Source organism: Podarcis liolepis (assembly GCF_965112155.1).
Source record: "Podarcis liolepis genome assembly, chromosome: 2".
In the NCBI taxonomy this organism is placed as follows: domain Eukaryota; kingdom Metazoa; phylum Chordata; class Lepidosauria; order Squamata; family Lacertidae; genus Podarcis; species Podarcis liolepis.
In genome coordinates this window covers 34,385,242-34,400,433 of record NC_139555.1, presented here as the reverse complement: position 1 = coordinate 34,400,433, position 15,192 = coordinate 34,385,242, and the positions used below count along the sequence as shown (strand labels likewise).

The following is a 15,192-nucleotide window of genomic DNA, read 5'->3' as shown; positions in this document are numbered from 1 at the left end:
AATCCCCTTTCCCTGCTCTGTCAACGTGATGAAAGTGACAGCTGATAAGAGGAGAAGATACAGGATTTAATTGAAACTGTGATTGGGCAGCAGCGGGTGCTTCTCCCACTTCCTTACCCGCCCAAAGAAGCAATTAATCCTCTCTGTGGAATAAATAATGTGAATGTTAATTTAGGGGGGGGGCAGTCAGTGGTTCCCGTCAAAATGACTTCCCCTATACAGTACATATATTTGCAAGTTGCCCGACTGAAAAAACCGAGCCTGTTATGGCCCTTAGATTGTGAGTGGCAAGGCAATTGGTGACCGCGCCTTGCCCTCCATTGCTTTGCATGCTGTGCTTTTGCCTCCCTTAACTGCCCCAAAATGGAGGCGTGTGCTACTAGTCTATGTTTTCCGCTATCTATGGTGCTGAGGGTGCCGCAGACTATTTCCCGGGTTGCTGGTCCTGATTGGTCACGGCGATGACGGTCAGGCTCTCCTTCCGGGAGGACGTTTCCGGCGACTTCTGTATCGTGGGGGTGAAGGGTTGCTGAAGGTGAGTGGAATACGGCCGTCCTTTGGGGGACCCTGTTGTCTGTTTCCTAATATTGTGGTGTTAACGGGCCTTTTCTGTTCTTTATTCCCTCACCTTCTGTCCGCGGCGCTGGGATTCCTTGGTGTCCTAGCAGAGGTCCTTTTAATGTTCAAGTTGGTTTGCCTTTGGCTGCGCCTTTAACATGCAAGCAGAAGCCTATATAATTGTAGAAGCTACATCGCTGCCATCTTTAATAAAGTAGAATCCGCATTAATTTATTTCTTCTCCCCCCCTTATTGAATGAAAAGAATGGCGTGAGTTCAACAGACTAACTCTATTTTGCTTACTTGAAAATAAAGTAGTGAATTCATAGGGTTTACTCCCAGGTAAGTGTGTGCTGGTGTGAACTCCTCATTGGATTATTGTTTTAATGAAACTGAACCATTCTTCTGTTTGTCTCTCATCTGACCCTTCCCTAGCCCTTATAGCTTTTGCTGCTCAGCTAGTGTTCTGATTATTTTCTCCCTATTAAGCTTTCTTCCTGCTTTATTATTTTCTAGAAAGTAACAATGGCTGCCCGCAGATTTGCTCTGAAAGCAGTAGACTGGATGGCATTTGCTGAGCGAGTGCCTCCCAACCAGAAGCCCATGTTTAATGCCCTGAAAACACGCAGTGATTCTCTGGCAGCCAAGTGAGTATGTCCCAGTGTGCAAAGGGCACTGTGGAGCTATGTTTGCTAATTTCACTTTTTCTTGTGTCAAATGCCTTGGTATTTGTGCAAGGTTGATGCGTTCAGGCTATGTGCTAGCAGTAATAAGTTAATAGAATGCCTTGTTTGATTATATCTTTACAAATTACTTTGAACCAGTCACTTGTTTGTTAATCTATATACCAGGTGTAGGAAACTTCCAGCTTGCAGTCCACATTTGATCTGTGATGCTATTTTGGGCAGGCCACACTAACCTGCAATATCCTGTGTGCAGCACTTCTCAAGCACCTGGCACCCAGCTGATTGTCAAGTGTCTGGGAAGCAGTGCGCAAAGCGCTTTGTAGACCTTTGGCCCGGCACTTTCTAAGTGCCAAGAACAGAGCTTGTGAAGCTTGCTTAGGCCTGGACACAGTACTTCTCAATCACTTGTCAACCACCTGTTTGTTGGGCATTTGGGAAGTGCAGTGTTTAGGGCTGAGCAGGCTCTTTGATAGGTGCCAATTCCCTGGTGTCATGATAATCCGGCCCACCAGGCCAAAAGGGTTCTTCAGCCCCTGCCATATACGCCACAGCTCTCTGCTCCATTCATTGTTGCTGAGATCAGCCTATTAAAGTGATACACAAATTTCATTTTGTTCTTTTTGGCAACTTTATGGCGGTCCTTTCTGCTGCAGATTATATTCTGTATATTTCTGTGATAAGCAAAATGTTAAAGGAAGATGTGTCTATCTCTCCCTCCCCCCCCCCCCGGAGGGCTGCAATATATTAGGCATCATCTCCTGGGGGCTTCATTCCAATGGTGGGTGGAGTAAGATGCAAAAGTAAGTGGAATATTGGGTGTATTTCTAATCTTTTTACAATAGGCTTCATTCCAGGCATGCAAAAAGCCAGAGGTTTCTATACATATGTCTCACTATCTTTCATCCAGGTAAGTAAGAGACATACAGTATTGTTGTTCAAGGATGCATTCCAGCCAGGCAAAAGGACTCAGATGCAGAGCTGGACTAATGAGGGGTGTATGGTCTGCTGAAGGGCACAGACTGGAAAAAGTCCCAAGGCCTCTGGTCCCCTGTCGCCCACTGTAACTGATATGGTTAAAATCTATCTGATTGACATTAGCAAGATTTGAGATGTCACATGCTGTTTCTGTGCCTTGACTGAAGTTTAGTTCTTTGCCTTAAGATTTGACAAAACCCTTTTATCAGCTTCTGGCAAAAGTGTATCAGTCTACTATTTTGGACTTAACTCGCCAGTCTTTGTTAGTGTGTATGATGAATCTTGCAAGGTTCATTATTGCTGTTGAATAGCTGAGAACATTGGCAGTTATGGTTAGCTATCCTTAAGGAGGGTGACAATAATGGGAGATGGCTACAGAACGAAGAATTGCATGAAAACTTGTTGAAGTTGTACTAAGTGTACTTTTCCTTCATCTAAACAGGCTTGCTTCTTTGCCAGAGAACCCCCCAGCTATAGATTGGGCTTTTTACAAGACTGCAATTGCTGATAAGGCCATGGTAGATGAATTTGAGAAAAAGGTGAGGTTGTGTTATGCTACTTCAAGTGTTTCTGAATCTAAATGAGGCACTGCATGTCACACAGTCTAGTGTGTATTTTTAGGACCCACCTTACCTTTTTAAATTGTAAGTTGTTTTAAATTGCTTTTAATACTGTGTTTTCGTGTTGTAACCTGCCCTGGGACCTTAGGGTGAAGGGCAGGAAATTAATAATAATAATAATAATAATAATAATAATAATAATAACAATTTGTCAGGGGTTTAGGAGCAGAGGCACGGGCAAGGGAGGAAACAGAGAGCGAAGGGGAGGAGGCAGAAGAAAAGATGAGTGATGACGACGACCCGAGATCTCCTAGTCTTTCCAGTGAATCAGAGGATTCACAGAAAGGAGCACCAGTGGCCAGGGCAAGGGGGGAGTCTAGGGGGGCACCCCAGGAAGATAGAGCCAGAGGGGACTCAGGGGGGAGCAGCTGGAAATCAGGACCAGCGTCGCCGCCAGGAAGCAGGGAAGAGGAAGGGAGCCAGGGGGGAAGCGCTGGCAGCTCACCACAGGAGGGAGGGCATGAGTCAGGAGTGGCCACACCTCCATCGGGGAGCGAAGAAACGGTTAAGAGGAAAGTGGAAGGTTGGGCGCGCGCGCCAAGTTCAAATGCAGAGGAAGGCGGCGCAGTAAGCAGCCCCGAAAGGGAACCAGGTCCTAAAGCCCGGCGCAAGGAGGCAGGAGGGTCCGGGTCAGCGTCAGAAGAATCCCGGAAGGAAGAAGCCCCGGGGGGTAGAGGGACCCAGAGGAGGACAGTCAGGCGGAAAAGGTGGAGCAAGGCTAGGATATTAAGTTGGTGCACACGGGGCGGAGACTCAGACGGAGCTTCGCCGACCTAGCCACTAGGCGTAGAGTTGCGCGCAGCAGCGTGAGAATGGAAACTGTAATTCAATAAAGACTTTTACTTAATGACCGCTGGCTAGCGTGATCCTCTGTGAGCTAGGATCTTCAAGCAGCTCTGACAGTAAGCTCCGTCTCAACTTGTGGGCATCTACAGCCCCAAAGGAGGGGAGAGACACAGGTGCCTACTAGCGAGCTCACGAACGGCAGACGACATGACGGCTGAGCAGCAGATAGAGGAACTCAGAAACGCGGTGGCACAACTGAACGCCGAGGCTCTCGCATCCAGGAAAAGAGAGGAGGAGGCAGCCGCAGCCTGCAGGGATCTCCAGGTCAGGTTAGACGTGCTGACAAAGCAGACACCCCGGCAGGAGGGAATTGGGTTGGCGAGACGGACAGGCGGGCTGGTCTCTCACTTCGATGGGAACCTGCAACAGTATCCCAACTTTAGAGCCGACGTACTGTGCGCACTGCAACTGCTGCATAAAGACTTTAGAGATGAACAAGAGAGAGTGGGGTTCATCATGTCCCATCTGCATGGGGATGCGAGAGCATGGCTACGCAATTTATGGAGAGATAAGGATCCGGCGCTACAGAATGCAGATGCCTTTATTAAAGCAATGGATGGGTGTTTTTTATCAAGTATTGACGTGGATCTTGCACGGAAGGAGGTGCATGGGCTGAGACAAGGGAGGGCCAGCGTCAGGCAGTATCATGCCCGCTTTTTCGCCTTGGTCAGTGCCCTGGAATGGGACAGAGATTCGGCTCCTGTAAGAGACCTCTTTTGGGAGGGGCTGCACAACTCGATTAAAGATGAGATAGCGAGGGGGGAGAGACCCCGAACCACCCAGGAGGTCGTGCAGAGGGCACTGGCAGTGGGGGTGAGGCTGGAAGGACGTCCGTGGAACAGGGACGAAGGGCGTGGAGGGCGCGAACCAGCCGGGGGCCCCTCCTTCTTTCCCAGGGAAGCAGCGCGGGCGCAATCCACGCCTCCGCCAGGAGGAGGAGCCGAACCTATGGAGGTGGGAGGTGCAAGGGCTCAGTCAGCAGCCAGAGCCCTAGCACCGGCAGCAGTGAAAGCGAAGCCTCCTAGAGGGAACAGGAAGTGTTACGTCTGTGAGGAGCCAGGGCATATGGCGAAAGAGTGTCCCCAGAGGCCCCACAAGTTCACTGCAGCCTCAGCAATGGTGACTGCAGCAACACAGCAAGGAGGACCACAGCAGGGAAACGAGGCTGTCTGGCTGGAGGAAGAGGCACTGGGGCCCAGCCAGACGTGTTAGTGACGCAGTCCCCAGAGATTTTACAGCCCGTGAACCCCCTCCCGCCCAAACCAGTAGTGAGGCTCACAGCGTCTCTCCAGCTGCCCAATGGAATCACCATGGACGTACCAATCACCATTGACTCAGGCAGCAATGCGGACTTTATAGGGCAGGACTTTGTCGACAGGCACGCTGTGCAGTTGCTGCCGGCCACACTGCCCCTGCAGGTTGTCACGGTGGATGGCAGGGAGCTGCTCGGGGGGCAAGTGGTGAAGCAGACGCCACCAATGGTGATGCGACTTGGGAATCACAGAGAAATCATCAGCTTCAACGTCACTCAACTATCTGACACGCCCATTGTATTGGGCATGAGTTGGCTGGACAAGCACAGCCCAGCGATGGCTTGGTACCAGAGGCAGCTGACCTTCGGCTCTTCCTTTTGTGCTGAACACTGCATCGTGCCCAGGCAGGAAGGAGAGGAAGAGGAGTCACAGCTGCTGCTAGGCACGCTGCAAGCGATTCCCCACAAGTACGCTGAATTTTTGGAAGTTTTCTGCGAGAAGGAGGCAGACAGGCTACCCCCTCACAGACCATATGACTGCAAAATTGACCTGCTGCCGGGGGCGGCGCTGCCTAAAGGGAAACTGTATTCCATGTCAGAGGACGAACTGCAAGAACTCAAGGCGTTCATTGATCATAATTTGCAACGCGGCTTCATCCGGGAGTCCAGGGCAGTGGGGGGCAGTCCCGTATTCTTTGTTAAGAAGCGGGACACGCCCCAAAAAAGACTGGTAGTGGATTACAGGATTTTGAACAGTCTGACTAGGCCATCGGACTTCCCCATGCCCCGTATTGACGACCTCCTCGCAAAGGTACGGAAGGGCAGAGTGTTCACCAAGCTGGACCTGCGGGGGGCGTACAACCTCATTCGCATGCGGGAAGGAGATGAGTGGAAGACAGCCATGTTCACGCCACTGGGGACCTACGAATATAGAGTTATGCCTTTTGGATTGCAAAATGGCTCCCACGTTTTTCAAGCGTTTATGCATCACGTGTTGGCAGGACTTCTCTACAAGACGTGCGTCTGTTTCTTAGATGACATCCTGATCTTTTCGGAGTCGCGGCAGGAGCATGACGGACACGTCAAGGAAGTGCTGAGCAGGCTAAAGCAACATAGGCTCTACGCCAAGCTGGAGAAGTGCCAATTTGACGTGCCGGAGGTGGATTTTCTGGGCTACAAGCTGTCTGACAAGGGGCTCGCCATGGACAGCGCCAAGGTTCGAGCGGTGTTGGATTGGAAGAGTCCGCGCAACCGGAAGGAGGTCCAACGGTTTGTCGGCTTTGCGAACTTCTATCGCAAGTTTATCAAGGGCTTCGCTATGCAGACAGCGGCCATCACTGACACGCTTAGCTCCAAGAAAAAGAAGTTCGTTTGGACAGAGCAGGCGGAGCAGTCCTTTCAGGCACTCAAGCGTCTCTTCGCGTCGGAAGAGCAGCTGCTTCATGTCAACCCCAGCAAGCCGATGAGGGTGGAGACAGACGCCTCGGACAGAGCCGTGGGGGCGGTCCTGCTGCAGAAAGACCCGCAGGGGGTGTGGCGACCGGGAGCGTTTTACTCCAGGAAGCTCAGCAAGTCCGAACAGAACTACACCATCTGGGACAGGGAGTTGCTGGCCATTCACGCAGCGTTCAAGGCGTGGAGGCACTTTCTGATCGGCGCCAAGCACACGGTGCAGGTTTGCACGGACCACAAGAATCTAGAGCACTGGCGCACGGCACAGTTCCTGAACCAGAGGCAGATACGTTGGGCTGAGTTCTTTGCAAACTTCGACTTCCGAATAGAGTATGTCCCGGGGGACACCAACATCATGGCAGACGCTCTCTCCCGTAAGCCACAGTATCTGGAGGACGCAACACCAGCGGCCGCCATGCACATCTTCGCACCAACAGTGTGGGCGTGCGCCGCGGCGAACGTGGACCTGGAGGCGGTGCGACGAGCGTTGCAGGGGGACTCCTTCGCACAAGCAAAGATGGCAGAGGTGCAAAGGGGCAAGGCAGCGGCCGACGGTTTCCAGCTAAGAGATGGATTGCTCATCCGTAAAGGGGCCATCTACGTGCCGGGAGACGAACTTCGAGCCAAGGTGCTGCAGCAGCTGCACGACGCGCCCACGGCCGGGCACTTTGGCAAGGAGAAGACGGTGGAATTAGTAGCCAGGGATTTCTGGTGGCCTGGAATGAGAGGGGAGGTCGCAGACTACGTGGCGAGGTGTGACACCTGCCAGAGGGCCAAACCGGTGCACAAACCGCCGGCCGGACTGTTGGAACCGCTGCAAACTCCGGTCGAACCTTGGGAAAGGGTGGCCCTGGACTTTGTCACGGATCTGCCCAGCTCAAGGGGCAAGACGGCAGTGCTGGTGGTGGTGGACCTGTTTTCCAAGATGGCGCATTTCATTCCGTGTGCTAAGGTGGCCACGGCGGAGCAAACCGCCAAACTGTTCATAGACCACGTGTTCAAGGTTCACGGTCTGCCACGGTCTATTCTGTCCGACCGGGGGCGGCAGTTCATCTCGAATTTCTGGCAGAAGCTGATGGGCTTCCTGAACGTCAAGATCAACCTGGCGTCGGCGAGACACCCGCAGACCAACGGGCAAGCGGAACGGGTCAATGCCATCATGCAGCAGTACCTGAGATGTTATGCAAATCAACAGCCTGCGACGTGGGTGGATTACCTGCCGCTTGCCGAGTTCGCCTACAACAACACGAAGCACGTGTCCACGGGGGTCACGCCGTTCTTCGCCAACAACGGGAGGCACCCCAGAACCTTCCCGGGACTGGAAAGAATGGGGGAGGGGGAGCCGCAGACAGCAGATGCGTTCGCGTCGGAGCTGCAGGAAGTCCACGATCAGCTGAGGCGCCACCTGGAGCTGGCCAAGCACGCATACAAGGTACAAGCAGACAAGCACAGAAGGGTTGGAGAAGAGCTCCACGTGGGAGACTGGGTTTGGTTAGCAGCCCACGCAGTGCCGGCCAGGTCGTTGGCCAAGAAGAAACTAGGGCATAAGCAACTGGGGCCCTACCAAGTCGAAGAGCAGGTCAACCCGGTAGCTTTCAGACTGGCACTTCCGGAGGGTTCCAGAATGCATCCGGTATTCCACAGATCGGTGCTCACTCCCTACAAGGCACCGCACAGGTTCCAGGAACCCGGAACGGCGCCGAGTCCGGCCAGAGACAGAACAGGGCACGCGGGAGTGGCACAGAAGGAGCGCATCAACGAAGTCACAGAGATTTTGGACTCCAGATGGGGGGAAGAGGGGGTAGAATACTTTCTCGCCAAGGAGGGCACCCCGGCCAGTGCGAACAGCTGGGTGCCGGGCTACGCCTTAGACGAACCTCTGCTCAAAGACGAGTTTCATGCCCTCTTCCCACATAGACCTATGCCAGCAGACTTTTTCGACGACTGGCTTTTCACGCCCACGCTTTCGGCCAGCACGTTCCGGGGGTTCGACTCGGACGAGGAACCGACACGAGACGTCCGTTCCCCGGAGGGGTCACCCTCGGGATCTGCCTCAGAACCCTCGTATTGGTGGGACGATAGGCCAGAGGAGCAGTTCCGCAGAAAGTGGCTGGAATGCTCAGGACGAGCAACGCCGCCAGGAGGAAGTGAGGGAGAGACGGACATGGACATTTTCGGGGACGACCCTGGTTTCGAGCACGGCGGCACAGAGATGGAAGCGGAGGTGACCGTCGTCGACGAGAGCAGGGAGGAAGACCCGGGAGAGTTCAGATGGAGGCCCGCCACGGGAAGCGACCGATATCCGACGTTCGTCCCTTTGCAACAGCAGCCCCCAGCTCCAGCACCGGAAGGAGGGGAGGGGGGAATGGGGGGCTTCGAGGGGGGGATGGATGTCAGGGGTTTAGGAGCAGAGGCACGGGCAAGGGAGGAAACAGAGAGCGAAGGGGAGGAGGCAGAAGAAAAGATGAGTGATGACGACGACCCGCGATCTCCTAGTCTTTCCAGTGAATCAGAGGATTCACAGAAAGGAGCACCAGTGGCCAGGGCAAGGGGGGAGTCTAGGGGGGCACCCCGGGAAGATAGAGCCAGAGGGGACTCAGGGGGGAGCAGCTGGAAATCAGGACCAGCGTCGCCGCCAGGAAGCAGGGAAGAGGAAGGGAGCCAGGGGGGAAGCGCTGGCAGCTCACCACAGGAGGGAGGGCATGAGTCAGGAGTGGCCACACCTCCATCGGGGAGCGAAGAAACGGTTAAGAGGAAAGTGGAAGGTTGGGCGCGCGCGCCAAGTTCAAATGCAGAGGAAGGCGGCGCAGTAAGCAGCCCCGAAAGGGAACCAGGTCCTAAAGCCCGGCGCAAGGAGGCAGGAGGGTCCGGGTCAGCGTCAGAAGAATCCCGGAAGGAAGAAGCCCCGGGGGGTAGAGGGACCCAGAGGAGGACAGTCAGGCGGAAAAGGTGGAGCAAGGCTAGGATATTAAGTTGGTGCACACGGGGCGGAGACTCAGACGGAGCTTCGCCGACCTAGCCACTAGGCGTAGAGTTGCGCGCAGCAGCGTGAGAATGGAAACTGTAATTCAATAAAGACTTTTACTTAATGACCGCTGGCTAGCGTGATCCTCTGTGAGCTAGGATCTTCAAGCAGCTCTGACACAATTAATAAAAATAATAAATAATAATAATAGAAATCACCCTGGGTATAGTAATTATTTCCTTCTGGGCAATTTGGCACCAATGTTGTAGCTGCATGGTGTTGTGCTCATAAAAAAACAGCAACAGCATTTTCTTGTCTTTAGCCAATTAGTACATTTCCCACCAACTTCTGCCTTGTGGATAGGCTAGAAAAGCTAAACTTGAAGCAACAATCATGCTGATTTTTATTTTTTGTTGGTTATGAACCGGGAAAGTATGTGTATCAATATAGATGGCTCCAGACAACTTTGGTATATAAATCCAATAAAATGAATGAATGAATGAATGAATGAATGAATGCCTGGCTTTCTTCATGTGGAACAGTGATAAATGTATGAAAATGCAATCCAGAGAATTTAGAGGACATTGAAACATGTTAACGCTTTAAGAATGAATTATAGATGGTGTGCATTTGCAGTATCTGTATGAGAACTGTCATTCACTGTGAAATGACTTGGGTGCTGGCAAGCAAACTCTGTAAAATCAGCTAATTTCTGTTAGTAATCTGCTAGGCTTTCAGGTGGCTTGTTCCCAGTGTAGCCGTCTACTTTAGACCGGACATTTGGTCTTGACCCACACTCGGATGGAGAGGATTGAACTGGGAGGCTAGAAAGTGCAAATCATACACTATGACTGAGTTAAGGACCTCTTACAACTAAAGGGAAACAGACAGGACTTGGAAAAGTTATCTCTGACTGTATATATGTCACTGACAGAATTGGACGAAACACATTTAAAATACTTTCCCCTCAAATTTCACAGTTTAAAGCACTCAAGATTCCTGAGCCTGTGGATACCCAGACAGCTAAGATAGATGCCCAAGAAAAAGAGGCTGTAAGTGTGGTTTTTTTGTGCCTTTGTTCAGTTATATTTTGTGTATCCCACTTCGGTAAATTGTGTTAGGCATTATTCCCTGCTCACTACTTACTATATTCCGCTTGTGATCGGCAATACTTCTGATTTTCCTCTGCTGGTATTTATTTATACAGTTTTTATATTGCTTAATGCAATAGTAATCTCTAAGCAATCCTTGTCCGCAAACTATTGTAGTTGATGCACCAACCAAAGTTGTTAATGGTTACTCTGAGCCAACGAGGTCACTTGGGCTACCACTGCTAGCAGCGGATCTAGAACATTCCCGTGCTATATACCTCCTTCAGAGAGAGGGCAACCACATCCAGAGTCTGTACGCAACACAATTCCCAGACTTGGGAACTGGCTACGCATAGGGTCTCTGTCTTGCCAAGAGTCATTTGCAGTTTATTAGCCTATGACTGCATCCTGGTCGTAGTCTAGGGCTTGTTCAGATATTACTGAGAGATAAACCTGGATATCATCAAGATACCTTGCCCCAAGCCTTCTAATAAGCACCCACAGTGGCTTCCTGAAGATAGCACTGGGGACAAAATTGTGATTTGGGGCATCCCACAGATTAACTGGCAGGGTGTCAAGACACAGTCACCAATACTTTTCTCTGGAACTGACCCTGTAAGTAGGAGTGAAATCTCCATAAAGCAATACCCCCCTACTCACAGATGGTCCAGAAGGATACTGTAGCCAAAGATATCAGAAGCAGCTGAGAAACCCAGAAGAATTAATAGGGTTGTGCTCCCCCTGTCTCTGCCCTGAAGGAGGTCATCTATTGGAGCGCCCAAGACTAAATTCTGTCCCAAAGTCAGGCCTGAACCCAAACTGGAAAGGGGTAAGATAACTGGAATGTAGGGGCATGTCTAATGCAAGGCTGCAAGCCTCAAGGTGATAGTTTGCATTATTATAGGCAAGAGAAAATGCAGTTTGTGGTGCAGATGGGCGGGGTATAAATAATGAATAATAATATTATTATTAATGTCACTAATATGTGAAGCGAATAATTTGCTGTGTTGCAGGACAAGAGTGCTGCTTCTTTCATACAAGCCTCTAAGCAACGTGTTGTTGAGCATGAGAAAGAGGTAAGTTGGTGATTTTCGTGGTGTAAGTAGTCTGCTCCACCATGTTGCACTCTCCTAATAAAGAGCTGTTCTTTTTATTTTAAGTAGTCTTCTTCATAACGTACTAATGATGGGCTATTGTCTTTTCTTTTCAAGCTTCAGAAGGTTAGAAGCATGATTCCTTTTGATCAGATGACAATAGAAGATTTCCAAGAGGCATTTCCAGGAAGTAGGCTGGACAAAGAAAAATACCCATTTTGGCCACACAGGCCTATTGCTGAATTGTAAGCGCTGTCTATCCAAAAGAACTTTGCCATAACCATCAACTCTAGAATCCCTGGGAGTATGTTAAATAAAGTAATTCTACAGGAATCTTAGTAGTCTTGTTTTGTCTTGTCTCTTGTTATTGATTTGTGCATATTTGCTTGGAAATAAGATCCATAGAGTTCAGTATGGATCCCAAATAAGGCTGTGTAGGATTGTTGCCTTAAACTTCTTTTTTTGAGGATTGAAAGCCTGAGTGGTTCAGCTAAAATTGCTAATCCTGGCCCAAGATTCTAACTTTAACTTGATTTTTTGGGGACCCCCATTTGGTCCCCAGTCCTGGGCCTCCCCACACCGGAGTGGGCAATTGTTTAGGTGCTCTGATCACTGACCATGGATGGCTTTAAAGGTCAACACCAACATTTTTGAATTGTGCTAGGAAGCCATGAAGTTCTTCAAGCACCATTGTAGCACATTCTTGTGGCCGGTCCAGATTAATTATGCGGCTTTTATGTTCTGCAGTTTCTGAATGTGTTTGAAAGGCTCTGCATTGTCGCCTGCAGTACATTGGCACGAGCATCCTTCCCCACAAGAGGGTGCAGCTAGCACACAGCTAATACTAAAAAAAGGCGCTGCCTAAGCATTCAGGAACAGAACTGGAGCTAATACATTGATCCTTAAAAGTGAGCATGACCCCACCCAGAAGAGACTGAACACAAACACCAGGATGTGCTGGATCATTGGCCTTGGACAACTTTTGTTGTGACTGAATTTCATTTTCACCAGCCTGCATCCAGTACTTTGCATCATGGTGCGTTCCAAACTTCGTACATTAAAAAAACACAAAGGAGAGGAGGTTCTACCCCACCCCTCCTTGAGCCAGGCACAAAGTGAGCTATTGAATATATATATATATATATATATACACACACACACACATACACACACTGTACTCTCAATAAACTTTCTGAATGGTTCTTCAAAATGTTTATCCGGGGTGCTTTTTTAAAAAATTAACGTAGCAAAGACTAATATATCTGAGCCTGTCTTTGAGTGGATTTTTGACCGTAGTGCTAAAACACAGAAGTATCAAGAGTTTTCCAGGAGTGGCATTCTGGATATACTGTTCACCTGGCAAGCCACCAATGCAGTAGCTTTGAGAGATTTGTGGCCTTTGCCAATAAGAACTGTTTGAAAACCTTTTGCTATAAAAGTATAAATCTTTAAATCGGTCTATAAGCGAAATTACCACTATAAAAGTCTTGTAAGCCTTAACAATGCCATAGAGCAATATTGTGGCTTTGATCAGTGCAACTGCGATCAGACCAGTACTACGCAACTCATGAGTCACAGAGCCAAATGCTAGTCAGATCGATTCACATGATAATTCTGCTTTTGCTGCCTATGAAAAACAGGTTGGGTGGCCATGTTTCTGGTCATCAAGAGCACTTAGCAGGGCATAGTCCATAGATGGTGGGCGGAGTTCAGCTTGATGGATTACAAATTGTGGAGAATAGGGTTTACCTGATGAAAGACAGGAAATATAAGCCATCTTCTCAGTGGAAGTTCTGAAATGACTTGGCAACCCTGCCCCCCTTCCAGTTCTGTGTTTATGCACTAGTGGTAGCAATGCCAGGTTTTTCCCCAGCATGAGAGGTAGTGATAAGGAGGATAGCAATTGTTGAATTACTGATGCCCATGAATCTATGAAAGGCATAGAAACTTTATCAGCGATAAAAGAAGATACTAACCTAAAATACCAGATATTTGGTTTTATAATTTAATACTCCATTTTTATTTTTTGTTGTTAATACCACATATAAATGACATTCTTTTCAGTCATGGTCTGGCCTGAGGCACAAAGATATCATTTTCAGAACAAATTCTAAATATAGGGGGAATGGAAGCATTGCCTTGTAATGACTGACATCATGTTTAAAAATATTAAACAAGCTGAACGCCACAAATAAGGCACAGAGGAAAAGATTCAACACCATATTCCTTACCCTACTCGGTGGAACATACACCGGCAAGCAATTTGGAAAAATCCCACTGACAGTACCATCACATACATGGAAGTAATCTGCCTGTAATCTACTGTCTGTGGACAAACGTCAGCTCCCTCGGCCAGTAAAGCGAGATGAGCGCCACAACTCCAGAGTCATTTGCGACTGGACTTAACTGTCAGGGGTCTTTTACATCTTACCTTAATCTACCTGGAAGTAATTACCACCAAGTACAATTGAGCTTAGTCCCAGGTAAGTGTACAGAGGATTGCACCCTAATCTGCATATTCTAATATAATAACCACAAATGGCCTGAGCCAATGATTTTGGGGGGGAAACCTAAAGGGAAAGAGTGTGGGTATGCCTGTGAATGGATGTGTGTATGAGTGAGGGTGAAGAGAGAATGGATAAATTAAGGGAAGAAAGAAAGGTGGGCCCACCCAGTTTCTGCCTTGGCCGCGCCCACCGCCACGTGCTGCCCTCCCCCTGCTGTGTTTGGCCAGGAGAGAAGTTTTGGTCCATCCCTGGCTTAACACTTCACGATCCGCCTAATGTGTATGAACAAGCGTGATGATCCGGACCAGGGAGACGTCCGTTTGCTGTTGCCGGGATAAAAATCGCACACGTGCATTCATTCAGCCGAGTCCAGGCTGCCTGGTCGTGTGCATGCGTGCTCCTGATGCTGCTGCGCGTCTAAATTCTGGGAGTCAAGGGGAGATGCGGGCAGGATGTAACGGAGACGCGGAAAAGCTTCGCAGCGTAAAGGCGCGCACTGAGCACCCCAGGGGAGTGTCGAATGGGCACGATCCAAGAGGGGAGCTCAATCAGAGCATCATGCAAACATGCCCACTCACTTCGGTTGGTTTTCTTGCTTGTTTGCCGGGCTCTCGTCACCCTGCCCCTATTTTATATTTTATATTATTTTGGAAGCTGATGTTCCGATGTATGCCTTTGTTCTATGGGATGTTTGTCGCTGCTGCTTTTTAAAAAGCGCCTTCGAGAGTTTAAGCACTAGGTAGAAATAAGCCGCGGACTTTGTCCGCAGTTTTCAGCAGGACCATTTATACATAATGCCCGAATCAGGAAATGAACCAGGTAAGGAAGATTTCTTGCAGAGCATCCTCATGGATGACCACGTGGCCTAATGGATAAGGCGTCTGACTTCGGATCAGAAGATTGAGGGTTCGAGTCCCTTCGTGGTTGGCGTTTGTTATCTGTGAAGAAAGTTGCTGATATTTTTTTCTTTTCTTTCTCAGCGGGGAGTATAGAAGGAAAGTGCTGACCGTGTCTGGGTGTTTATGCGTGTATTACATACAGAGAATATCAAGAGAAGCCAGTTGATTTCTGTAGTTCTTAAACTGCATTAGTATAAATAAGTCATGCTTTTAAACCTCTAAAGCCTTATAAGGACTGAGGCTCTGC

At 49.5% G+C, this 15,192-nt stretch overlaps 1 protein-coding gene across 2 annotated transcripts; it reads left to right on the top strand.

The window, feature by feature from the left end:
• The first annotated feature begins 377 nt into the window (after positions 1-377).
• ATP5PD (ATP synthase peripheral stalk subunit d) lies at positions 378-11,872 on the top strand. 2 transcript variants are annotated; one of them, XM_083487289.1, is made up of 6 exons: positions 378-535; positions 1,075-1,205; positions 2,662-2,758; positions 10,335-10,406; positions 11,459-11,521; positions 11,657-11,872. In XM_083487289.1, the coding sequence occupies exons 2-6, from the start codon at positions 1,084-1,086 to the stop codon at positions 11,786-11,788; spliced, it is 486 nt and encodes a 161-aa protein (XP_083343415.1). In that variant the 5' UTR covers positions 378-535; positions 1,075-1,083; the 3' UTR covers positions 11,789-11,872. The 2 variants fall into 2 exon arrangements, with proteins under 2 accessions (XP_083343415.1, XP_083343416.1); XM_083487290.1 differs by lacking the exon at positions 378-535 and having other exon boundaries at positions 1,054-1,205.
• Positions 11,873-15,192: the final 3,320 nt, after the last annotated feature.